Source organism: Simochromis diagramma, unplaced genomic scaffold, assembly GCF_900408965.1.
Source record: "Simochromis diagramma unplaced genomic scaffold, fSimDia1.1 OVJJ01000583.1, whole genome shotgun sequence".
Classification (NCBI taxonomy): domain Eukaryota; kingdom Metazoa; phylum Chordata; class Actinopteri; order Cichliformes; family Cichlidae; genus Simochromis; species Simochromis diagramma.
Genome location: NW_024387285.1, coordinates 1,610,359 through 1,637,279, shown reverse-complemented (window position 1 = coordinate 1,637,279; position 26,921 = coordinate 1,610,359). Strand labels below are relative to the sequence as shown.

At 40.4% G+C, this 26,921-nt stretch overlaps 2 protein-coding genes across 7 annotated transcripts in view; one reads left to right on the top strand and one right to left on the bottom strand.

Annotated features, from left to right (window-relative positions):
- The window catches only part of wdfy3 (WD repeat and FYVE domain containing 3), a 114,459-nt gene extending 91,952 nt beyond the window's left edge, over positions 1–22,507 (bottom strand). For 4 of the 5 annotated variants that reach the window (XM_040003601.1, XM_040003603.1, XM_040003602.1 and 1 more), the window contains exon 1: positions 13,633–15,374. In XM_040003601.1, the coding sequence (XP_039859535.1) occupies positions 13,633–13,661 (29 nt within the window). In that variant the 5' untranslated portion in view covers positions 13,662–15,374. Of the gene's footprint in view, positions 1–13,632; positions 15,375–22,259 lie in introns of those variants that run through there. The other variant, XM_040003604.1, reaches the window with a different exon arrangement.
- Positions 1,671–3,300, top strand: LOC120716177 (glutamic acid-rich protein-like). 2 transcript variants are annotated; one of them, XM_040003607.1, is made up of 3 exons: positions 1,671–1,882; positions 2,300–2,659; positions 2,772–3,300. In XM_040003607.1, the coding sequence occupies exons 1-3, from the start codon at positions 1,853–1,855 to the stop codon at positions 3,291–3,293; spliced, it is 912 nt and encodes a 303-aa protein (XP_039859541.1). In that variant the 5' UTR covers positions 1,671–1,852; the 3' UTR covers positions 3,294–3,300. The 2 variants fall into 2 exon arrangements, with proteins under 2 accessions (XP_039859541.1, XP_039859540.1); XM_040003606.1 differs by having other exon boundaries at positions 2,183–2,659.
- Positions 22,508–26,921: the final 4,414 nt, after the last annotated feature.

The following is a 26,921-nucleotide window of genomic DNA, read 5'->3' as shown; positions in this document are numbered from 1 at the left end:
GTGCTGCAGACATCACTGTGTGGGTTTCTTATGTCTTGCACCATCAAAGCCTCATCATTAGATGGATTACATCTTGGCACTGATCACAGCATGAATGAGCCAAATTTATTTGAACTGTTGGTCCAAGGCCAGAGAAAGACAGAGAAATTGACTTGAGGGGAACTTTGTGGAAAAGAGGCTTTAGTTTGTATCATCACTACCATCAAATTCGGTTTTATTATTGTTATCATTATTATTAGTTCACTGTGTTGTGTTTTTCTTGCCATTTTTGAGACGTATGCATAAAAATAGTTCTGGTTATAACCAAATATTTGTGTGACTCTGCTCGCTCAGTTTACAATTCAAATTTTGTTTGATTCAAACAGTGACAGACAAACACAAACTCACAAACTAAACTTTTAAAGTCAGGAATATTATTGAGTTTATCGCTTTATTCACCATCTCAACCACTTATTTTCAATTCTAAAGAAATCTGAATTCAAACCAGCGAGACTCAAGGTAAAAGCCCCCAGGAGCTGGCTAATTCACTTTTGGCGAGCTTCTCTGTATATAAATTTGATTCCATTGTTGTGATATCACAAATGCTGGTACTACAGGGATATTAGGGTATTTATAAAGCAGACAGTAGGCTTGACTGCATGCCAAAACAGCTGATTTGGAATAATGTGACGGAGGATGTTCCTCCCCGCTCTCAGCTCTGTTCATTTCCTTTCTTTCAGAAAACAATCTGTTCCCTTCTTGTTTCCTCGTCATACATACAAATCATGTATGACGAGGGTCATCATTTCTACATCAGGTGTTCCACGTGACTATCAGTCAGTCCATACATCTATTTATTGGTGACAAAGGAAAAACGCTGACTTCTGGACATATATCTACCCCCAAAATCACAGCTCATCTCCAGATTAATAGATAATAGTTTCTATGCAACATCAGTGACCTTTTACTGATAACACCTTGATCCCTAATCTAACGCAAAAAAACAGACCTGAGCATAACAGACTTCTTGGATGCTCTGTTTCTACAATTGGCTGCACAGTAAGCCGTATTATGTTAATTAACTGCATTAAAATGCACCAAGAGGCACCATCACCACAGTCAGGAGTAGACGGCTAACATGGAGAAGAAATTTCTTCATTCATATAAATTCTGGCAGCAAACCGAGAAACCCAGAATCTGAAAACCAGATTTGTTTGTAAAAAGTTTGTCTCTATTTCTCTTGGTTATCCAGTATGAGATATTCACACAGCTCTATTTTACTTGACGCTCTGCTTTTAAACACTGAAAATTTACCACAGTCTCAATTTGAATGTGCCTGCTCTTGTTTTGCTCTCTCTAAACCAATTAGCCCCTACACCCTGTTCTTTAATGACCGTTCACCATTAAAACATGGATTGGAGATCTTTGCACGGCACATTTTACGGCTCAAAACAGTTCAGGTGAGGCTGGAGGTGAAAGTAATGAAAGGTACAGGACAGAAAGCCTCACGGGTCCCCTGAGGATTAAGTGAAAAGGTTGCTACACCCAAAGGACCCTTTCTGATTGAAACTAGTTTGAATTTTTAATCACGGTAAATAGCTAAATAGCTTCAAGTTCAGTCAGTAACAACAAGAACACAGAAACCAAAACAACATGGGCTCCATGGTAACACCTGGGTAGTGCTGTCACCATCGCCTGATGATTTTTGAACAGGATTCTCCAAACACAGTGTTTACCTGGATATTTCATTTCTAAACACCAACCTGAACCTACAAGCATCTCTCGCTATTTGCTGTGACTCGACGAACGCTTTGGAAAAATATCGACAGCTAAACAAGTGTAACAGCGACTCTTCAGTGTTTCCTGAGCCCAAATGGACCCAACATTTGTCTCAGAAAATCTGGTAAGCTTTTCTCGTGTGAGCAAGCAAAAGCTTTTTTTTGAATTTTTGGCTCAAAATGTGTCTAAAGCTTTCATAATCTTCAGGAAGCAGAGTACACTTTGGAGTTTAACTTAAATTTGTAATACTTAAACATTTGTAAGCACTTTTAACAAAACTCTGTGAACATTTGTGTTTTTAGAACATCTGTAGGACTCAGTTTTTGCTTTTTCTTGTGTCACCTTAAACTTTTCTAATGCCACACATCACACTGTGTGATTGATTTTTCTAACTATGGACTACGTGCATGTTTTTATCATTCAGGCATCTTGGCCAGTGCAGACTAGCGCTGCTGATATGAAACAGCAGCAGGAAGCTAACAAGATTGCTGAAAGTGAAACGGTGCAAGAATTAAAAGATGCACTCCACTTTGCCACTCAGGAGTTGAAGACTGCAAAGGAGGAAAATGCATCTTTGAAGGAGAAGATTGCCGTCCTTGAAGATGCTCACAAAATGGAAGTGAGTAGCCTCCAAGAAGAGCTCCAACTCAAGGATGAGGCGCTTCAAAGATGTGTGAAGAAAAGAAGAGCTCGAACCAAAGCCTGGGTAGAACTCCTCCATGAATCGACCATAAAAGACATGGAGATAAACACCAGGGAACAACACTGGAGCAGCAAGTGGCAATCAACCGAGAAGAGCCTGAAAGAGGAGAAGGAAAAAGTGGAGGAGCTCCAAATTAAGAACAAGCTTCTGATGGAGAACTTACAGGAAAATCTGGACGAATGGAAGAACGTCCTTCAGGTAAGCTGTCTCCGCTATCATTTCACTTTACCATAATGTCATGTTTGGTCCTAACAACTTCTGTCAGACTGAGTCACAGTTCAGTAAAATACATTTTACTCTGCCTATACAGGAGCTTGAACCCGATGCTGACCACCAGGAAGAAACCCTGGAAACAAATTCCCAAGAGGAAAAGCTGGAAAACCACGAGGGAGAAGAGAAGGGAACGGACAAACCAAGAAAGGACAAGAAAAAGCAGGAAGAAAAGGAGGAAAAGCAGGAGACAAAAGAGGACATCGAAGAAAACCTTGAGAGAAAAAGTGACGAGAAGATGGAGGAGAAAACAGCAACTGAAGACCTAAACCCAAACCTCTGCCTGGTTCCCAATCCTCTCACTCCCTCCGACTCTTGCCCTTTACCCCAACTCAACCCCTCTACCTCCTCCCTACCTTACCCACCCTCTCGTGCTCTTTCCTACTCTTCACCCAGCTCTTATTCTTTACGCAAAACCCTCAGTCTCCACACCTTCCCCCAATCCTCCTCCCAACCTTACTCGGTCTCTCGTGCTCCCTCCTACTATTTACCCTTGTTTTCCAAACCTGTGCAGCCCATAAACTCTAATGAAATGTTTGATCTGCTTTTTTGTTCATTTTAAAATAAACATGTGAAATTTCATTAAACTTACAGTCTTTGTTTGGATCATTGTTTTTTACCTATAACACAATATTACACTTTTGTCCAGAAGAGATTTATTAAAAAAAGTATAAGTCTCATTTAAGTGATCAAGAGCCTCCTGTCAAAAAGGTTTAACAGTTTATAAAGGTTAAGTTGACAGTGACAGACTTTATTTTAAAGAGTCCCAAGATAAGAAACATGTTGCAGTTAATGACCACACTTAAACTGGATATTGGCAACAAACTAGTGTGTAACTGGTGAGATCCAGCAAGAAAAAAAAGTTATCAGCTGAAGCTGTCTTGCTTGGCTAATAAGTGTATCAAACACATTTTGGGTCCAACACACAAACATGGATGCAACGTAGGGCTGCACGATTAATCGTTAGAAAATCGCGATCTCGATTCATACTTATGTGACAACGATTTAAAAAAAAAAAAAAAAAAAAGACGACGATTGTACCGCATTTTGATCCGGGACGTAATCTGCATGAAAACAAGCGCTCACTCTTCCTGCTCAACAAATGACGAGGGCGGAGCCTTATACCACGTGATACAGAAGCTGTGCCGTGTGATGCTAAAATTAGCAGGGAAAAAAACAACGGAGAGCACGTCAGGGATGACGAGAAAGTGACAGGAGAAAATCCGTCCCGGTCAACCACTCAAACATCAATAACGGGAACCTTATACAGCGCTTCCCTATACACGTCGAACTCCCGCAGGCACAAAGAAATCACGGAGGCTATCACTTATCACCTGACCACAGATATGGCTCCCATCAACACTGTGCAAAACGAGGGATTTAGGAAAATGATCAACACCCTAGACAAACGCTACACAGTGCCGTCCCGCAACTATTTTTCTATTGTTGCACTACCTGCTCTGTACACGCAGCGTCGAGCAACGGTGGAGACGGAATTTCAAGCAGTACAACATTTTGCAGCAACAACAAAACGTGAGACATTTGTTGTTTTTATGTTTATTTATTGTTTTTATGTTCAGTCTCAACTGTTACGAAGTTGATGTGCAGTTAATAAGTGCAATAAATATTTATACTGGAAAAGAAAACCGTGAGAGAATCGTGATCTCAATTCTAAGCCAAAAAATCGTGATTCTCATTTTATGCAAAATCGTGCAGCCCTACTAGCCACCTTATAATTATATGCACTATACCACAGTAAAATGTTGACTATAAGGGCTAAGTAAGCTTATGTGTCCCCAGAGGTCTGTCTTCTATTAAGTGCTTTCTTCTTGCATCTAAACAACACATCTCCTTTCCCAGAATCCCTCTGCTTTAACGACTGTCACAAAAGACAGCAAGAACATGAAGAGCAACATAATGGCAGAAGCAGAGAGCTACAAAGAAGCTTGCCAGTGTTATTCTGATTTACAGAAACATGGCATCTGCGGCACTAACCAAATTACTCAAGACTGAAGGCTTTAGTAACTCATTTTACCCACACAGCAGGGCTGCCCTCTGCGTGAACTCACACTTAAACGCCAATTCCATTTAACATCCTCCATTTGGTACACTTTTATCTCGAGTGCCTGACACTGTCCGTGAGCAAGTACATACAGTTATAGCTCGCACAGTCTCAAAAGGACTGAACCCCTTAACCTCAGGTCCTGAAATCCAAAAACCAGGGGAACCCTTTAACCTTTCAGACGTCAAGCATCTATTTCACCAACCGTGAGTTACATTCTGATATATTCTGAATCAAAGGAATCTGTTGTGAAATGCGGGTTCCCCTTAGTAAGGACACCTGTCTGAGCTAGTCTTGCACCTTCCCAGAAATATAACTGCATGTCACAACAACTCAAACATCAAAAATATACCTCAAAAGTATCTGGTAACTAACACAGGATGCCGATTGGCACAGTGGTTTTCAAACTGTGGGGCAAGCCCATAGACAAGTCTGAAAAGTGAAGCCAGCGTCCAAGTGTCGTAAGTCTGCATTCGTTTTAACGGCAGCTAAGGGCGAATATCTGCGGTTGCAAAAGGAATTATGGGAAGATTGCCCTCAGTAAAAACTTTCCTGGTCACCGATGTCTTCATGAATAAAACATTAGGTTCATTTTGTAAATTTTGGTCACTGTAAGTCACATAAAAAAGGATTATCCAGGGTATTTTCATTGGTTAACAACTTGAGCGATGAGCGTGCTTTTTCACAATCGTTTTCTCATCGTATTTGGTTTCAAAACAGCGCGGTGGTGAGGCTGACATCACAGGTGCAGCACTGTAAAGCCACTGTTGATGGTTTGCTGACACTGAGACAAATGTCACTAAATATCATTTGTGTGTTCAGAGTTTGCTGATGCAGTCATGACAATATTTACTTTCATTTCATTTCATTCAAGTTGCATTACTAATGATTGGCAGTAACTACAGTAAAGAGCCTTTTTGGCTCTTTGGTAGATCAAAATAAAGATTAAGATCAACTGGATTAGCACAGATTTGTTATAATGCACTAGCTAGTATTTTAGCATATACTTTTTCCCCCCCATCTGCACAGATGTGACGTCTCGTCTGCTTCCTGTGTTTGTTGTCCAACATGAACAGCTCAGTTTCACTGCTGATGGCAATCTGGGCACACAGACTGAGCACAAATAACCTCATCACCCACTACGGGAACGACTTAATGCAATTCTTTAAGTTATATTTTATCTTCCACTTCCACATTTGCACACTAAAACTTTTGAGCAATACCCCTGCCCCTGTGCAGAGTTTGTACGCAGGAAACGTAACCATTCACGACATCAGGAGTCATCTGATTAAACATTAAGAACCAGCGGTAAAAAAAATAAATATACGTTGCCATCTTTAATGTCACTCAACCTGAATGGTCTGGGAAAAAAGAAAGAAGAAGCAGCAAGAAATCAAAAGAAATTACAACCAATCCTGCAATCCAGCTTTGAGTCACACAATTAGTTCTCACATCAGTGCTTTGGGCCTCTATCCTCTGAAAATGTCCAGAGAAAATAACCTCACACAGGTAAAATGTTTGCACATGATGGAGATCAAAGAAGACAAGACCTGAAAGGCTCACGATTTGACATTTGCAATACACCCTGTGTTGGCTGCAATATACTCCACAATTCAGCTCTCACTAACCACTGGCTCTGCCTGTATGAGATAACGGTTAAAGAACATCCCTCGCTGGGATTACAATATTGACAAAATAACAGTGATGTGGACTTTTGCTAGTGTCGAGCAGCCCTACATTATTCAGTGAGCATTTAGTAGTCGTGACACAGGCCAACCAAATCTTCAGACTCAATTTTGAACTCACCTAGACACCTGTTAAATGTAATGACAGCTGCGCTCTGATGTTTACTAAATCTGTCCTCAGACAAAATGAACACCTGCGAAAGTACTCGAATCCACCTTTGCAGTAGTTCGTGCTGCAGTGAGTTTCTCCAGGACATCATTTAACCTCGATGAAACACAAACACACACACAGATAAAGCAATGCCTCCTGTGGTATAGTGGCTGGTAAAAATAGAAAAATCCTCCAATACAGACCAGACACACAGGGCAGTGGGATTCAACTGGTCCTGTGTCAGTGAATAATCTGATTTCTTTATTTTTGGGGGGGGTTGTCGCTGTGATATGTGCCAGTACTGAGTCATGATTAACGAATGACACCATAAAGTTGTTATCGGAGTGAACTGTCATAATCAGATATGGTTTAAGTTGACCTAGAAGATTTTCTTTCTAGGTCAAGTTTCTTCGAGAGGGAAAATTAAGCCATTTCCTGTTGTAGTCTGGGATGAAAAAGCAAAACTATTTTGTGTTCAGGTTACTGAAAACTGCAATGCACTATTTAACACTAACAGCTGAATATCTTCTGAAATCTTTGGCAGGAAACCAAAGTAAATTACAGCAGCCATGGTTCATCTTCCAAAGATTATGTTTACTGAGGTTAAAGTTGATTACTTTTATTATGAGTATGTGCCATAACCCAGATAAGTGGCATAAACTCTGCACTGCAGCCTATCCAGTTCCTTCCTTTCTACTGCTGACATCCTTCCCCTTTCTGTGATGACACACATAATGCTGGTCATTGCTTCTCATTTACACCACTCCATAGACAACCCACAAGCAAGTCCTCATCATAAATAAAACTAACTCCACCGAATGGATGGGCAGGCCTTTGGAAGTCTAAAGCAGCCAAGCACATATAAAAGTGAAGGCTTTGAGAAAAAAGTCACATATCCACACAATACACTTGGCCAAGAGAAACACGCCAGCAGTGGGGTTATAAAGTGATCAACGTGTAGCTTCGGCAGCATCAGCAGTAAAGCCCGTCTTCAGCTGCTGGCTAAAATGGAAACTCCGGCTGAGCCACAGGCAAGTCTGTTGAAAAGCTGACAGGCAAGAAAAAAAATTCTTGCTGGATGTTAGAAATCGAGAATCCAAAAGCAGAAGTGGGTTGGTCTGCGTTGAGTTTAAAAATATCGAGTCCAGTTGTTGTTTAAAGCTGAGAGATTTAAGCAGCAGCGCCTCAAAAACCAGAGGAAGTCTCTTTCAGGCACTTCATAGTCGCTCACCGAGTCCCGGTCACCGTTTAGATCAGTGGATGAAACTGTTTTTAAAAATTGACTCACTTATTAGTTTTAAAAAACGTTTGCAGATTGTATTGTATAGAAGTCAACGTGGCTGCTTTTGAAGTTGCTCGTGTAATTATGTCGTGATGCTTGTGCTGAATGTCAGTTGGTTCTTTCACTTATTGGTCTTAAAATCTGCTGCCCTCTTTGTCGAAGCTCTGCTGTGAAAAATAAATAAAGAATATATTTACGGGCAAAAAGCCCATTTAGGGCTGTTCGATATAACGATATATATCGGATAACGATATAAAAACGTCTAACGTTTCATTTTACGCTATCGTCTGTTTCGTGGTGTCGCAAAATAAACTCTTTACGGCAATATTTGTTCATCATTTTGATGGTCGTTAGCAACAACGACGGTAAAACCATCGCGTGTCCGCTTGTTTATCTTCCACATAAACCTTTCACAATAAAGCTCAAGATCCTGTTGAGACTTTTCAAAATAAACGTAAACACGTAATAGAGTATGCAGAGTACTTACGGATGAGAAGCAAAAAAGAGCCGCCAGGTGCTAAAGAATAAACCTTAGACTCAAACGTTAGAACAGGCTTTTCCCCGCAGCACGCCGTGTAATAAATACTCACAAAGAAACGGCGGCCGTTACAACCTATGTCTAAAAATGTATCGTTTCATGCTTTGGTTAAAACACTCGACTCCAGCTACATGACGCCCAGCTGGAAACACTTCACGCAAGTCGAGCTGCCCGAGATTCACAGAATTTACAGAAAATGTTACATTTTTGTGATTTATATCGTTATCGGGACGATAGATGTCTTATATCGGGATATGAGATTTTGGTCATATCGCACAGCCCTAAGCCCATTGATAGATCATTTATTTATCTATCCAGATGTACTAAGTTATCACAAGCAAAGTGAAAATGAAAATTGGTTCGCTTCCCAAAAGATTTCCCTAGTTTAGATGATCCAAGATACTTCCTTATGAGCTAGTGTCATGAGGATGTCATTGTTCAAATAACTTGACTGGTTTCATTTCCTTAAAAAGATATAAAAATATATTTGATACTGTTTAAATAATTATTTTTGTCAGAACTATGTTAAAATAAACATCTGACACAAAACTAAATTCAAAATGTTAAGAAAGTTATCGTCTGAGTCGTATACAGGATGAAATAGCTCATCTATTTTTGTACTGTAACGTATCCTTGATCAAAGGCAGCATTTATTTCAGAACAATGCTGACTGTTAGCACTGCTGTTCAGGGCCCAGTGAAACAGAGAGTCACTGAAGCAGACACGAGGGCTGTGAGAATGGTAGAGTCGGAGAGCAGCAGGGCCGGGACCACAAACTGGGGCAAACACATGTCATACGACTCAGCATAAGGCTGAGCTGGAAAATCAACAAAAGGCAAGGCAGTAATCAGCAGACAAATGTAGGATTACATCTCACTCCACCTACTTGGTAAGCAGTGAGCGTCATGAAACCACCATCACGTAGAGCTCTGTCAGAACCTCCCTTTCTGCACTGCACTAAACCTATAACACACTGAAAACAGATTTAGGTGCACAAATGGGTGTCTTTGTGTAGTTTTACTACAAATTAGTTACACCTCTTTAAGGTAACTTTTTGTTTGGGTCAACCTCCAGAAGCTCTGAGGAAAGGTGACTCTTCTATGAAAACAAAGGTTCCAATGCTCCAAACAGCATATGGGGTTATGCACAACTCTGATAGTCTCAGCATGTAACAAAATGAATCATGCATACATGGCCAAGCATGTTTACAATGAACCAAAGGAGAGCATTAAATCGGCCCCTCTTCTAATTTACTCCAGTGTGTGGATAACAGAGTTGCAAAAATGTCAGATCAAGAGGAAAGCCATGTCATCAATACTTGAATGCCACTGTGGCACTTTTTATACACAATCCATAGTTTTCTCTTACTTTGGTTCAGTTTTTGATGACTTCGAAATCAACTTTGTTAAGGAAGTGTTTTTTTCTTCCTTTTGTCTCTAAATCCATTTGTAATTTAGGCTTCTAAAACAGCCACCACCTTTCAAACCTCTTATCTTTGTACGAAAATGAATCGGTCTTATCTGCTGATCCACAGTGTGTTATGAGGGAAGAACTGCCTGCAGCCTCCTGTAGGTGGCTGGTTCAGAGTGACTGAACTCTTAGATCAGGCCATTTGGATTCCTTGCACAGTTTTCTACATGATGCTGTTGTTTCCTCCGACACTGACGTTCGTTTACCAGCTCTGACTGTTGCACAGATTTCCTTTTCATACTCCAACATAAAGATATGTTAAGATCATGGCAACCTGTTACTCATCTCTCTGCCCTCGCATGCAACTGAAAGTCAGCAGCTGACCTATGCAATCACACAAACCCTGCATACTTAATTAGCCTTGGGGAGAGGTGACAGAAAATGGAGGATAAAGGTCGCACTATTAAAGGGGATTAGAGAACCAAAGGACCATCAGGAATTACCAGCTCAAAAGTGCTTTTTTTGGAGTACTAGAAAGGGAAAAAATGGATGCATCTCTGATCATTTTATTCTAAAGACACAGATAGGACTGTTTAAACTAGGGAAAAAAGCATCAAACCGCATCTCGTCTCTGCTGAAGCAAAGACAATGAGTCAATGGCATCAATGGAATGTCAACTCTTCTGTGGAGGGGAACTGAGCTTGGCCCTCCAGTATTTTTCAAAGCATTCTCTTTAAGCGGATGCCAGCTTCAATGAACGTCTCCCAGAGTTAGCAACAACTCCTGGGAGATGAAGGCAGCCAATGCCCTGGAAAAGCCCAACTCTTCAAAGGCTTGTGTGGTTGTTCCTCTGGAGAAGGTGATGTAATCTCAGAAATGTCTCCTGGCTGACGGAGAAAAAATGGTTTGACAGGAGTTAGATAAAACACAAACTTGTAAAAGGAAATGCAAATTTGGAGAAAGTAAAAGGCTATGTAGGCAGGGTAGTGAGTTCACACCACCTCCCTGCCAAATGCTGGTAAATTTGGACTGAGGGTGATTAACTGTCTCCTCTGCCAGCCACGGTGACACACAGAAACGTAGCTATTTATGGGAAATAAATCCACTAGAGGCGAGCAAACATTTTCTGACACCTTCACATATTTTAATCAGCACTATTACAAACCGATTTTAAGCAACTCAAGTCATTTTCAGACATCAACTTGGACAATTCTGGGAAAATCAGGGTGAGATATTTTCTAGAGCAAATTTACTTCAGATATGTTTAAGTACTGGAAATATGTTGTGTGGCTTAAATGAGGGAGCTGCCTGCAGAAGGCAGGAGGCAGCACAGATGACGCCCACTTGCTAGCAGTAAATGCATCGGACTATCAGCCGAGCTCTTCACACGTCAGTGCTATCCAGCATCACACAGGCTTTACACTGGGATGCTGGAAGGTTAAAGACTGGGTAATGCCGGATCTGACTCTGTTCTTGTACACGCCTCTGTCGTGTGTGAAAACATGACCATAAAACAAAGCAGTTTCTAACTAGTGCAACGTGTTTTTGTCACCAAGTCAATGTTGCCCGACTTGTAACACGAGACAGAGGAGCAGGAAATGATCTCATGCTGAACATGTCTGGTCAAGACCACAGTTAACTGCGTCTAAAATGGGCATCTATTTAGTCCTGCACTAAACCACGCCTGGACAGTTGTCATCACAGACTAATATCACATAATTAGTCTTACAGTTCTACTTGTGCCTCGTCTGCCGGTCGATTTCAAAGCACAGCGGCTGTCGTGTATCCTTGACAAAAAAATACCGATTTATTTCTCAAAAATGTGAGCGCCACACTTTTCATGTGCTCGAAGAGTGCCACCACATTTCAGTAGTGTGTTAGCTGGATCGCTGAATGGTATCCATGACAACTAGCAGGCCTCACACAAATTGCTGCCTGTCAATTATATAATTACACAACATTAGGTACAGGAGGGTGACTTTTGTAGTCAATTAAATTTTAAATATCAATGGTAAAACATATAGATGTATGGTAACATTGTGATACAATATATTTGTATATATTTGCACCATGAACAACAAGGCATAGTCTCCATTTAAAATTACAATGACAATCAACGATAGCCCCAGAGTAAACCTTAAGGCATCTTTGCGACTTAATCTTCAAACAGCACAAGTACAGTTTTCATATCATAATTTTTCAGCTTTGATTTCGCGTAAGCCATTCCTACTCAGTTATGTTTAGTAAGAGAAAGAATAGACTATAAAATGTGAGTTTTAAATAGCTTTAAACATCTCATGTAAATATATTCAAACTACACATAATCTTAAAAACAAGCCAAAAATATGCAGTGTGCAGACTAGTGCTGGGTGAAGAAAGAATATACTCATTAACTCTCAGGGGATTTTTTCATATGCTTTACATTTTGTTGGTGGTCTATATTCTTGAGAATTCTATCGCATAAATAATTATCCTATCAACTCAAAGCGAGGAGCAATAGAAAATCATGGTTGGATCTGTGCACTCTTATGTCGACTTTATGCGCCGCCTTCATTTTGGTTGTGTTGAGCTTGAGTTGAGAGTTGTACACAGAGACCTGCAGAGATTCTCATCATGTAGGGCCATAGAGTCCGAGTACTAATAGAATAACAGTGCAAATATAAAACGCATAAAGAAGGAATTAGCTTTAAGTCTTGCATATTTACACATTTGAGATTGTTAGCTCAAAACCAACAACATTTTGAGCTATCAAGCTATAAAGGGACACTAGCTGCACTACCTTAGGCTATAAGGTATGCTTCATATGACTGCTGAGTATAACAGGTAAACACACAAATCACTGTTTGCTGGCCTGACATTGAATTAGATTTTTTAAAATGGCCAACCTTCATTTCTGCTTCCTGATGTCTAACTTTGATGTCTAATATCATTCTTCCTGACTTATAAACAGTTTTGGTTTCCGACTATTATTAAAACAAGATAACCAGGATAATTATCAAGCTATATTTGATTTTGTCAATTAGCAACCAACACTACTTATGCTGCTATACAATAATCCAAATACACTCTCCAACAGTCTGTGGCATATTTAACTTGGTTTGTATTTCTTTTGTTCTTCCCTTCAGCTTAATTACAATTTAAAGTCCATGTTTGTTTTTTTCCACATTGCATAAATCTATTTGCCCCCAAGTCTACAAATAATCGTGTTATGCAAGATCCCAATAGTGTCCAGAATTATTGTGATTATATTTCCTGAGAAAAATGGTTTAACTTAACCTACCTACAACCTACAGTAAAGTGTCATCCATGTCATTTTATTAATTTAAAGTGTAACAATTATTGAAGGCTACCCTCTTTTTATAGCGTTGGGCATTTGTGATATTTTTCTTTAAACTTTAAAATTATTAACACTCTTGAGAAGAACATCTATCTAATGACATCTTTGGGCATGTTACACATATCTTTTGCTAAGTCACACATTTGCTTCGTTTGGGTTTGGCCGATGATTGCTTTAACCACATCGGGATATATTCTTACAATAAAGATGCAACAGTAGGAGATGCTGTAACTGCTCGATGGTGACAATCTCTGTAATCGAAGCTTAATCGTCAAACGTCGTGAAACGGCCACTGACACGGAGAGGCAGTTATTTTAGATCAATAACATCAATAAACATACTATATCCACCAAGGTCAGGCTTTTACCAGTGAACAGTAAACAAACCCCTGGTCGCTGCGGAAACGAGCTCAGCACCCAGCTCTGATTTTCCCTACCTGCTATTCTCTCTGCGCTCCGCCAGCATCTCAACTCATCAACAGAAGAAGAGACAAGAATATTCCACCATAAGCCAAAGACCAGCCGCTCTTCCTCCCAACAACAGTGTCTTCCTGAAACAGAGAGGCGATGGCAATGGTGTCATGCCTTCCCCTCACAGCAGCGTAAGGAGAGGAGAGGAGAAGCGCGGAGGCATGGCTCGCCTTTATTGGCAGTACCAGTGGCTTTGTTCGCCAGTCAGCACTGTGTGTGTGTATGTATGTGTGTGTGTGGTCTGCCGGGACTGGCACAGCTGATCCCCCCCTGACACCGGGTGGGGTGTACAGGGCTTTGGAGAAAGAGGAGGGGAGGAAAGGAGGGCGGGCTTTGGCCTCAACGACGACAGGAACATACCATTACCACAAGAAACGGGGAGGAGGAGTGGGAGGCAGAACTCACAGCAGTGAGCATCATTAAAAATTCATTTTCTGGCCATTTCAGTCGCCATCCTGTACATCCAAGCTCCGACAGCTCACATTAACTTTGCATTATTATGCGGTGTGCTTTCGGGGACAAGAACAGGGAATGAAAAAAGCATCTCAATTAATCTACACGTGTCACACCAAAGGGTTTGTAGAAGGCAACTGAAATATTAATACATGATAATGTTCTTAAAAACAGAAAAGGGCTAAAATTATTAAAAACAGACTGCTATTTTAATAATTTAGTGGTTAATAGGAATGTGTGTGACTAGATGTTTAAACAATGCTTTCCTCACTAGTCAGCACTGAAAATCCCACATACACACTGTAAGGCAGTCTAAGTTCCCTGAACATAAATCTATGCAGGAATAATGTAATGATAAAGATGTTGGTTATCCCATTTTTGACCCCAAAGAGCCATCCAACAATAAAACATCAAACATGTTAGCCAACAGCGTTGTTGTTATTGAGGGTCCTGCACACTATCTTTGGCATTCCTAGTTCTCCGATTACGACTGAGACCACTGCCTCCACTCTACATATCTTCTATAGCTCCTCTCCCAGGGCTTGGTATTTCTCAAGCTTCTTGTGTTCCTTCTTCCTGATGTTGCTATCACTTGGTATAGCTACATCTATCACTACGGCCTTCTGCCTCTGCTTTTCCACCACTACTATGTCCAGTTGGTTAGCCATCACCAGTTTGTCCCTCTGTATATGGAATCGCCACACAATCAAGATTTGGTTATTCTCCACCACCCAAGGAAGTGTCTCTCATTTTGACCTTGGGACTTCCAGTTCACACTCAGCACGACGTTCCGGTACACTATGCTGGACACTTGGTTATGGCATTCATGCATCCCTGCTTGCTAGCATCTTGCACCCTGTTGTTAGGTGCTGGATTGTCTCAGGGGCATCTTTGCACCTGGCCTGGTGTGGCAGACCCCAGCCTCAATTGATCTTGTGTTTGGAGCTTGTTCCTTTGCTGCCATGATACGTGCCTCTGTGCTGTCTTTCAGTCCAGCTTTGTGCTTCAATATTAGCTATTAGTTATAACTAAAGATTATTCTTATAGTCAACTAATTAGACAATTTTTCTTTGATTAGTCAGCAATTATTTCAATAACTCTTATCTCTGATTCCTATGTGCAAACCTCCTGCTCAAGTCTGCCCAACTGGGAATATCACCCTGTTTACATCGTCCCACAGCAAATAAAAGTAATGACCCAAGAAACATGTGAATCAAATAATAATAATCAAATGTATTTTTAGCATTACTCAATATTACAATCAGAATAAAAATGAAATAAATAAAGATTGCAGGTAATACAAGTTACAAGTGCTGGTAGGAGTTTAAAATGAATGTGCAAATAGGAAACTAAAATCGCTTCTGTCCATTCAAATAAAGCTTTAAATGAAATCAAAAAGGCATCTTTTCAATTCTCCATTTCCATTTTTTATCGTCCCGCTGTTTTGCCGTTCATGCTGCGTTCTTCTTCTTAGCACTGAGTGCAGTCTTGGCAAACAATACAGGCGAGACTGCCCCATAGTGTCCTGTAGTTTAATTATGCGGCAACAAATTTTTATAGTCGACCTCATCGATTATGCTGACGAACTGTTGCACTGGGCAGGATATCTATTTAAAAAAATTAAAATACATCCTTTGCTGACATTGTGTGCATGCAATGTTGTGTATGGTGCAAGCTGTCAAGTATTTCAGCAACATTTACTGAAGAATGACTTTTAAATATATGAGCAATGAACTATACTAGTTGAGTAATGTGATTTTTTTCCTCCAACTTAAAGGACCAGTAAATTAGTCTCCAGGAACATGCTTGGTGGTTAATAATTCCCTTAAATCTATTATCAAAATAAAATACCACATTTTTTATGACTCAAGCTTCTTAAACATGAGAATTTTCTTCCTTTTTTGAAATTGTAAATTGAATATCTTTGGGTTAAGAAAAAAATACTTTTTTTTAAAACTCCAAATTATCAATTGAAACATTTTTCACAAAGTCCTGTGGCTTAATAGACAACATGAGGAGATAAATGTCAAATTAATTGACAGTGAAAACTGCCATTAGTTTCAGTCCTGCAGAACTAGTATGTCACACTGAGATTCACATCACAGCTGTTTAGGTGCAGTGATTATGGGAATTTCCTGACCTGAAAATTGGCCTTGAAAAGTTCAGAAACCTCTACAAGAGACTGTAATGGAGCATGCTGACAGCTAGAGACATTAACGCTTCACTAAGAAGATGGTGAAATCTGACTTCCAGCAGGGAAGGACGGGATCATACTGAAACGAGTCTAGCAGGGGAAACGGATCACAGATCCACCCCACTGAACGAAACCTGCTGTACAATATCACACTTCCAAGGTTAAATGAAAGAAAAAAGAAATGTATGCTAGCAGTAGCTTAACTGTGCGACCTGTTGTGTTAAAAACCTTAAGAGATCTGCACCAACTCCAATCACTCTGCAGATGCTGTGAGATTTTCTTTTTCGTATGAATCAAAAGTGAGAATATAATCCAACATTTTATTATAGCTTCAATGAGCACCACTAATAATCATGAATCACAGACAACAGCACCAACATTTAAGATCATCTTGAGTCCAAATCGTTACTGCCATGCAGTTACAGACAGAGTGTGGGCCATGAAAATTACAGCCAATTAAACTGTGGTGATAAAAAGACCTGTGGAAATCTCTCTCCTTCAGTCATCCAATAAAACAGCAGACTGTATAAGGCATTACTCCAATCTCATATATCATCAATATCCAACTCTGTGGCTGACATAAGCAGCTTCAGGTCATAAAAAATAACCACTTACTTCATATAATATGTGTAGGGATAAAACTAAAAATACTACAAAAACACCTTCAGGTATTGAAGTTAGGACGTACTGACATACTGGCTGAATATCTGCATCAGTACTGGTTCACTGATTAGCCAATAACTTGTACTGCACCCTCGTATCCAAATATGGTCACCTACAGCTGAAAAAACACAAAACAAAAACACAATACTGGCTGCTGTCACTATGGCAGAAGTCCAAAACCAGTGGGTGAGGTCACAGTGGGTGCATCTATTTTCAAGCTATGGTTACATGGCATTTACCAATAATAGAGGTGGTTCCTTTTTTTATTATTTACGGAAGAGTTGAAACACTTATTTATCAATTCATAAGCTACGGTAATGTTCATAATGCTCAATGAAAAGTAAGACCGTCTCTTTATATACTCTGATTTTCTGTAGCCCTCAGCCCATTTTTGAGGAAGTACACTTTTATAGTTCTACTTTAATAAAAGGTTCACCGATTTATAAAACAGCTGGCCTTTTTTTCCCTCAACACTACTCAAACAGAAGTAAATAGTTCTTTTATTAGGGGCACATTTTCAGCTGTGGATTAACAGCTGTGTAGACTAGTAAGTGAGGTGATTGTGGTTTATCTGACTGACTGAAAATAAATTCTATGAACTTAAGCACTGGGCCACCTACCACCACTTACAGTTGGCTGTGGAATTAAAACGAGATGAGAACCTTCACAAACTGTCTTGTTGTGGCATCTTTTTACAGAGCCACCTTTCAAATTCAGTGAGCGCTTTAGAATGACTCATTCTTTCACAAATGTTTATAAAAGCAGAGTGCATGGTAAGGACCTAAATTTTAATTCAATTCAATGCAGTGAAATTCAGTTTTATTTATTTAACACCAAATAACAACAACGACTGGCTTGAGGCACTTTATATTCTCAGGTTAAGACCCTACAATAATAAACTCCCTATAATATTACACCTATGACAATGGGACTGAAAAACACCTGAATTCAAAGTTTCAGGTGAATAAACCCTTAAACATTTTAAAAATCTGCAGTGTTCTGTTTTATCATGTCATCAACTTGATGTAATCCAATGGTGCGAGACAAAACATAGACACAAACTATATGTGCACAGCACATGTGTAGTGTCACTAATAGGATGTGCAGGCCCTTCCCTTGAGTGCTAATTAAGATTGATCCTCTTGTGCTTTATTAGTGCGTGCTGCGTCTTCTCATGAAAGATGACAACTAGTAAGCTGCGACTTAAGTCTGTTGTTTGAAGTGGGCTTATACCGACAAGCCTAACACACCAGCAACTCAGGCCATATTGTTTTGTGTGTGATGCATTTGAATGGCCTGAGAAAGCTCAGTCGGTGCACTGAAAGGAAAATCAGCATTGGCCTTGAGCTGCATCATCCACAAGACTTTAATGCAGCTGCCCGGCTACACTTAATCAATAATAAGAGCCTCACAAAGTACAGGATACACCCCACAGCTCCCATCCCACCACACAAAAGCAGTTGGCAGGTAAAAATAAAATCTCTAATGGTGATATTCGATTTGTTAGTCTAGGATCTTTGCTTAGGTTTAATCTGAACCTTTGGTGTAATACTCAAAAATGCTATAGTTTCAGTTATCCTCCAGAGTGGGTTTGCTTGTTTCAGTTTACTTTATGTTTAGTTTTACAGGGTTTGTCCTGCATCCACCAAAGAGCCTTTGACATTCCTCCAAAAGAAAGAAAGGATTTTTCACCACCTCCTCTACCGAGGTTTCAATTTACTCAAGAATAAAGTAAACTTTGCCCATCACACGGACAGAAATACCAGGAAAAATGACTCTTAAAGGTCTTAAATATATGCAGACACGTGTATTTATGTGCACAGTCATTGCCCAAATGCCCATGCTGAGAAACAAAATGCCTGCTTTTAGTTAAGATTTAATTATTTTTAAGGGTCAGTTTTTGTTTGTATAATGGTAGATTATAATGCAGTAATTATGATGTTCAGAACTGTAAAAGACAACAATACTTTGTAGTAGTACTTCTTTGTGCTGGTTGTACTCACAAATTTGAACACAGAAGCCACTTTGGCTGCTCCCTTATTCTCAAAGGTCACCACAAGAACATATACAGTAAGTTCACTAGACTCTTTCTTTCATACTCTGTTGTGTTTTGATTTTAGTTAACTATAACTTGGTGTTAACCAAATATATAACTGTTACTTACCTAAAACCCTGACATAAAAGTTGTAAAAACTGTATTGGGGCTGATAACGCATATATAATGCAAGAATAGCTTTGGAAAACCAAGTAGGATTCCTACACTACAAATAGCTAGCTGAAGCAAAATCTCCATTTGTTATCAGAGTGTGGATGATGGCCAGAACAAAGCAAACTGTCATCACACTGGAAAACTACTGTTAATCTATTGCAGATCCTTGGGAATGATTCTTAATAGCTGACCGTTATAAAAGCAAGCAAAGCAGAGAGTAAATGAGTAAACAAATTCATTTAGGCCAGCATTTATGCTAACATTCGGGAGACATAAGGCACTGTCCAAACAATCAAATACTTACAGGATTAACCACTTAATCTCCCTTACCCCCCAAAATAGCAAAACAACAACAATCTACAGCTGCAGAGCGAGGACAAATGTATGCTGTTGGGTTTAATAAATGCATGAAAAGAACAGCTGTCTCCGTGTTTGTATAATTATGGCTTAGATGAAAATCAGAACACATTTTATGAATAATCAATGTAGAAATCCTTATAATTCCAACAGGGTTCATTTTTTCCTAATTGTATTTAGGTCAAAGTAAGCCCTGTTGTAGCCCCGGGGAGTAAACTCTGGATAACCAATGATAAAAGGTTCAAAGTTTCAGTGCCTGTTAGCCCTGAATCACCGTGAGAGAAAAACAGAAGAAAGGAAGACCCGGAGGCTACACAGTCAAGACTGCACCACCAAATGCTGGCAGGTCTTGACTTGAGTCACCTCAGTAAATCACAACAAAAGGGGAACTTGACAAACGCTTGGTAGACTGAGTCTAACTAACTGGAGGCAGAACACCACTAAGCCTTCTTGCCAACGCTGCTGTATTTTACAGCATAGAAATTTGCATGTGACAGTATTGCTGCCCAGAAGTGTAACCCATTTGCTTTTTTGCGGCTAAAAAAAAGTAACAGGGTTACTCCTTACAGATGAAATAAACTATATGAGTGTCACTAATGGTATTATATGTGGAAAAGGCAGTACAATTACCTCACATGGAGAGCACACTGCTAAAGTCCAAGAAGTTTTCCAAACAATAATAAAGAAGAAATAATTCTCAGGTGACTTGGGGGAGAGCTTTAGCTAACTGTTTGGGTTTGCACATCGACAGAACAAAGTTAAGGAATAATTCAGTTACTGGTAGTTAGCAGCAATCGGCTTTCTGTGCCTCGAGTTTTCAAATTATTCAATGTGATGCAGTGTTTATGCAGAGCAGTCCGATAAAGAAAGCTGCACTGCAGTGATAAAAGCTGCCGGGTAAGGCTTAAGAACGTGTCTGTAAAGGACTTTTAAGGACTAACTGATCAACTGTCAGCACAGTAGCTCAGTGGTTGCCTCACAGCATGAAAGGTCTAAATTCAAACATAGGTAGGACCTTTCTGTGTGGAGAGTGCGAGTTCTCCCCATGTTTGGGTATCCTTTTCTCCCTCCACTGAAAGGCATGGCAGTGCTTTTAGTGTTTTTCTTGGCTCAAAAAAAGGTCTTTTAGGGGTGACTATGCACAAGAGGTCCACATATAGTTTAAAATAACCAGTCAGTGTTATCAGAGGTCCATCCATTTTCCTGTTATTTCGGGCCATTTGTTAAACAAAAGTGATTTTACTGTTAACTAAATGAAAATCACACTTAAACAAATTGGTTATAAACTATTTCACTGCAGCCCTGGTGAGTTTCCTGTTGGTGAACACCAAAACCTCTTTTGGGGGTTGGGGGCACTAAATGTTTTTATGCAGGACAAACCCTGCTGCCTATTCTGGCACACAGCAAATACTCACAAAAAATAGTCAACACAAGATCTAAAAGCCAATGAAGTAATTTTTCCAAACCCCTCCAAGCCTACTTATTAGACTAATTATCCTAGTATTATTTCTGAATTATAGCCAGTTTGCTTGCTTGGTAACTTAACTTTTATGAGGAAAAAACACTCACCACACAGTACATGACAAACACCGACATACACTCAGGGCTTCCTGCTTCCAATGCTAGAACACAGAGACTGTTATTTATTCACACACAGCTCTCTATGTAGATATAAACTCAATTCAGAAATTGAGTTTAGCACAGCCATCAACAGCCACCTCAACTAATCAGGTTTTTAAGATTAGATTAGACTCCAATGATGCTCACTTACCAGTTCACTGCAATAACAGACCTCTACATATTCACTGCTATTTCTAGTGGCTGCTGGATGACAGTTCAGCCCCCCACCCCCCACCTTTACAAGTCACAAGCAGAAATGTTATGTCGCTTTTAATTGTATCGTGTGTATTTGTGTACATGTCATACCGCACCTTTCACAGTGCTCCAGCATGAAACAAGTTTTCTGCCCCATCCTGCTGGGAGGTGGTTAGCTTGTGTGCAGGCATCCGGGCAGATAGCCATACACTCAGGGACAATGCGCACACACAGGTGACTGCTGCACATCAGGCGCAGAGCAGACAGTAAAATGAGGACGATGTGACCGCTATAGCTTTGCCAGTCATTGCGAATTTGCCCCTTAAAGACCAGCTACTACGAAACACTCACTGCAACCCGATTTAGCCACCTCTAATAAAAAAATAATGCGTTTATCCAAAGCGACATACTGCACATGTACCCCGAACGTTTTAATTACCAGCGGTCCTGTGTGTTTTCCAATGGCTGCGATCTGTTAAAGTCCTGCTTTAGGACTCAGCTCCACCGTCAGTGAGTGAAAACAACCAACCAGCAATCCCCTCAGTTTGCAGCTACGCTAGCCCACAACATGCAGCTAGCGACCAGCTGATCACTAGCGTCGGCTTATCTGAACCTCAACTGTCAAGCTAAACGGGTGACGTTCCTTCAAATGTACGGCCTTCAATAACTTTACTGCAAATAAAGATGGCAGCTGGTGTTTCCACAGTTACCGCGGGTTCGTTGTATTTTTCCCGAGGTTGCCACTGTCATGCTAACACCAGCGATAACGGTGCGGACTGTAGTTCAGCCGAGATGCACATTCCAGCCCATGCTAACTCGCATGCTAAAGCAGCTAGCACACATTTGCTAACTAGCCACTTCCAGAGAGGAGAGCGTCTTTGGTGTACCCGCCATCTACTCACCAGTAAGCAGCGTTTGCGGCAAAATGCGTCGGTGTGAGCGTTGAAGATAACCTCCAATGTGTGAATTAAGTCGGTACGGGGCACTCCGTGTATATCCATATGTCTCAAACGATGCGTTAATCCCAAAGTGGTTGCTGCTCCCTCTCCTTCCTTTCGCCGGTCGCCATGTTTCCTCAACATCCAAATAAGCCGAACATGTAGCCAGGTCCCAGCGCCGATTTTCCTCCTAACAGCATCCTCCTCTCGGCCCCGAGCGAGGCCGCAACTGAAACACAATCCTGACATCTGTTGGATAAAAGGAAAAACACACTCGGTGGCAGGGATTTAACGGGCACGCATTCAATTAATTTCCCTCTCTTTTATTTAAACTCACAGAATGTGTTAAGGCTGAAAAGCTTTTTGTTTTTACATTTCTTAGAATTTTTTTTTTACCTCAATAGAATTATTGCACCCTTTGATCAGCACCATGGACAGCAACTGCAGTGAGCAGTCGGGGAAACAGACATATTTATTTAAGCTTGTGCTACGAACTTACAGTGGGGCAAAAAAGTATTTAGTCAGCCACCGATTGTGCAAGTTCCCCCACCTAAAATGATGACAGAGGTCAGTAATTTGCACCAGAGGTACACTTCAACTGTGAGAGACAGAATGTGAAAAAAAAATCCATGAATTCACATGGTAGGATTTGTAAAGAATTTATTCGTAAATTAGGGTGGAAAATAAGTATTTGGTCACCTCAAACAAGGAAAATCTCTGGCTCTCACAGACCTGTAACGTCTTCTGTAAGACGCTTTTCTGTCCCCCACTCGTTACCTGTATGAATGGCACCTGTTTGAACTCATCATCTGTATAAAAGACACCTGTCCACAGCCTCAAACAGTCAGACTCCAAACTCCGCCATGGCCAAGACCAAAGAGCTTTCGAAGGACACCAGGAAAAGTATTGTAGACCTGCACCAGACTGGGAAGAGTGAATCTACAATAGGCAAGCAGCTTGGTGTGAAAAAATCAACTGTGGGAGCAATCATCAGAAAATGGAAGACATACAAGACCACTGATAATCTCCCTCGATCTGGGGCTCCACGCAAGATCTCATCCCGTGGGGTCAAAATGATCATGAGAACGGTGAGCAAAGATCCCAGAACCACACGGGGGGACCTGGTGAATGACCTGCAGAGAGCTGAGACCAAAGTAACAAAGGTCACCATCAGTAACACACTACAACGGCAGGGAATCAAATCCCGCAGTGCCAGACGTGTTCCGCTGCTGAAGCCAGTGCATGTCCAGGCCCGTCTGAAGTTTGCCAGAGAGCACATGGATGATACAGCAGAGGATTGGGAGAATGTCATGTGGTCAGATGAAACCAAAGTAGAACTTTTTGGTATAAACTCAACTCGTCGTGTTTGGAGGAAGAAGAATACTGAGTTGCATCCCAAGAACACCATACCTACTGTGAAGCATGGGGGTGGAAACATCATGCTATGGGGCTGTTTTTCTGCCAAGGGGACAGGACGACTGATCCGTGTTAAGGACAGAATGAATGGGGCCATGTATCGTGAGATTTTGAGCCAAAACCTCCTTCCATCAGTGAGAACTTTGAAGATGAAACGAGGCTGGGTCTTCCAACATGACAATGATCCAAAACACACCGCCCGGGCAACAAAGGAGTGGCTCCGTAAGAAGCATTTGAAAGTCCTGGAGTGGCCTAGCCAGTCTCCAGACCTCAACCCCATAGAAAATCTGTGGCGGGAGTTGAAAGTCCGTGTTGCTCGGCAACAGCCCCAAAACATCACTGCTCTCGAGAAGATCTGCATGGAGGAATGGGCCAAAATACCAGCTACTGTGTGTGCAAACCTGGTAAAGACCTATAGTAAACGTTTGACCTCTGTTATTGCCAACAAAGGTTATGTTACAAAGTATTGAGTTGTATTTTTGTTATTGACCAAATACTTATTTTTCACCCTGATTTACGAATAAATTCTTTACAAATCCTACCATGTGGATTCATGGATTTTTTTTTTTTTTTTTTTTTTTTTTTTTTTTTTTCACATTCTGTCTCTCACAGTTGAAGTGTACCTCTGGTGCAAATTACTGACCTCTGTCATCATTTTAGGTGGGGGAACTTGCACAATCGGTGGCTGACTAAATACTTTTTTGCCCCACTGTACATGGTCTTTTTCAACTAAACTATCACAATCCCAAAGACAACTGGAATGACTATAAGCACGGAACAAAGAAGACAGGCCTATTAACCACAGGTCCCCAAACACTGACTGGATGGGTCACTTTATAACAAACATCTCATTCAACAATCATTTCCAGTGGACCAACTTCTATATATATCATGCAAACATGTCATAGTATGAGTTTATATGTTCAACATATGAGTGTAACAATGGATGAATTCCTTATATAAACCTCTACTACTCAAACTACTCGCTCTTTAGAGCTTCATCTTTTGGGCCTTGTGCTCAGGGAAGTTGTAGACAACCCTGCTTAAACCCAGTATGTTTATCCTGCTTTCTTCTCTCCTTACACTCCTGGTGGGAGCCACTTTTTTTGCTTGGGTTGCTAAACAAAATTTATAATGTGCTGTCCAACTTTACTGGCTATCTGTCCAGGACATACCCTGCTTTTCTCCCTACTTGAAATTGTACTTAGATTTTCATAAGACATCTCAGGCTATCTATTATTTGTTTTCTTTCTAGAACACTCATTACAATAATCACTGATACTTACAGAATTTTATAGGTGCATAAGAATAGTCTTTTTTTTTTATTTTTATCTTGGCTATGACTCGGAATGTAACTGGAATCCTTTACATCCAAATAAAAGCAAACCCTTGTTTTAAAATAAATATGTTATTATGCAATGGCTAAAATTGCTTTAAAATAAAATTAGGCTGTGAGACAAACAAATGTGATTCAAGATGGTATGCTGCATTTTTTTCAATCATTTATCCTCTGAATTCTAACCTCTCTGCTATAAATAAATCAAGCTTGTAAATTTTAATCGTAAATTGTAAAATTCTTCTCACATACAAGTTCTTGAATAATAATGTCCCATTTTATCTCACAGGACCACACCGTGCCAATAGAGCACTTTGCTCTATAATTGCAGGCTTACTTGTGGCTCCTATTATGGGGCGATCGTGGCTCAAGAGCTGGCAGTTCGTTTTGTAATCGGAAGGTTGGCGGTTTGAGTCTCGGCTCCAATAGTCTCGGTTGTTGTGTCCTTAAGCAAGACACTTCACCCGTTGCCTACTGGTGGTGGTCAGAGGGCCCGGTGGCGCCAGTGTCCGGCAGCCTCGCCTCTGTCAGTGCGCCCCAGGGTGGCTACAATGTAGCTTGCCATCACCAGTGTGTGAATGGGTGGATGACTGGATGTGTAAAGCGCTTTGGGGTCCTTAGGGACTAGTAAAGCGCTATACAAATACAGGCCATTTACCATTCCTAAGGTAATCCTAACATTCTCCACTGATTCCTTTTGCTTTTCATTTTTTATCACATTGTTTTGTTGTGTTTACTTGTCCAGGTTGAGTTGTGTAAAGAAATCCTGTATTGACAGTTCTGTTAGTATTGTCTTTCTGATTTTAGTTCTCTCATGATATAAAATTTGTTTGACTGCGTGCTTAGTCCTTTCTTGTCTCTGTGCTAGGTGTTTTCTTTCCAGTTGAGTTTTTTTCGGGTTTTATTTTGATAATTAGTCATATAATGAATTATTTTGTGTTTGGTATGTTGTTTTACTTCCCCCATATTTTGTTATTCTGATGCAGTTTAACTGTGTCTCTCTGGCCTGATCATCCCTCTACATATATTGTGTGAGTCTTTCTTTGTCCTTTGTTGTGTCCCTGTCAGCTGTGTGTTTCCTGTGGTTTCTGTATTGCTTGGTGTATAGTCAGTGGTTTCTACTTTACCTTTTGGACTTTGTTATTTTTTGTGCATTTAGCATTAAAGGCTTGTGTCTCCTGCATCTGGGTCTGCAACATGCCTGCCACACAGCTACACCCTGATAGTCTTCATTTATACTCCTTGCATTGGCTTCCAGTACATTATAGGATTCATTCTAAAATTCTTGTATTAACATACAAAGGACTAAATGGCCAGGCTCTAGATTATATATCAGCTTCTTACAAAATACACTGCTGCTTGCTGTCGTTCACAGACTCAGAGGTTGTTAGTTGTTCCCTGTACAAAACTAAAGACTACAGGGGGACAGAGCCTGTGGACCCACAAGCTACCATTACCACTACTATGTTTAGCTGATTTAAAAAGCAGCTAATTTATTTTGTTTTAACAGGAATTATGTTGAGAATTTATTTAATTCTTCCCGCCTGTCCCGTTTGGCTCTTTAGCCATCAAAATTATTCTCTGAAGGCCAAGAAAAATGCCTTCAGAGAAGGCTTTACTAAGTGCATCATCACGGCCTTCCCGTATTGGTCCATTTGACTGATCTTTGCTATTATTATTTATGTATTTATTTTTAAAGAAAAACAGAGGGGAAGACTGACAGTGAGAGAGGACACTTAAAAAAAGAAGAAAAAAAAATCACCTGGATCACATCTTGAGAGAAAAAAAGAGAAAACAAGCAAAAAGAGAGCAACACAATACACACAACCTCATTGCAATAACCTAAATAAATGTAAGTAACAGTAAATACTAAA

Excerpts from the sequence above, each read along its gene's own strand:
- LOC120716177 (XM_040003606.1), top strand. The coding sequence starts at position 1,853 with ATGGACCCAACATTTGTCTCAGAAAATCTG. Across the intron at positions 1,883-2,182 it reads CATTTGTCTCAGAAAATCTG|GCATCTTGGCCAGTGCAGAC; the intron begins GTAAGCTTTTCT and ends TTTATCATTCAG. Across the intron at positions 2,660-2,771 it reads AATGGAAGAACGTCCTTCAG|GAGCTTGAACCCGATGCTGA; the intron begins GTAAGCTGTCTC and ends CTGCCTATACAG.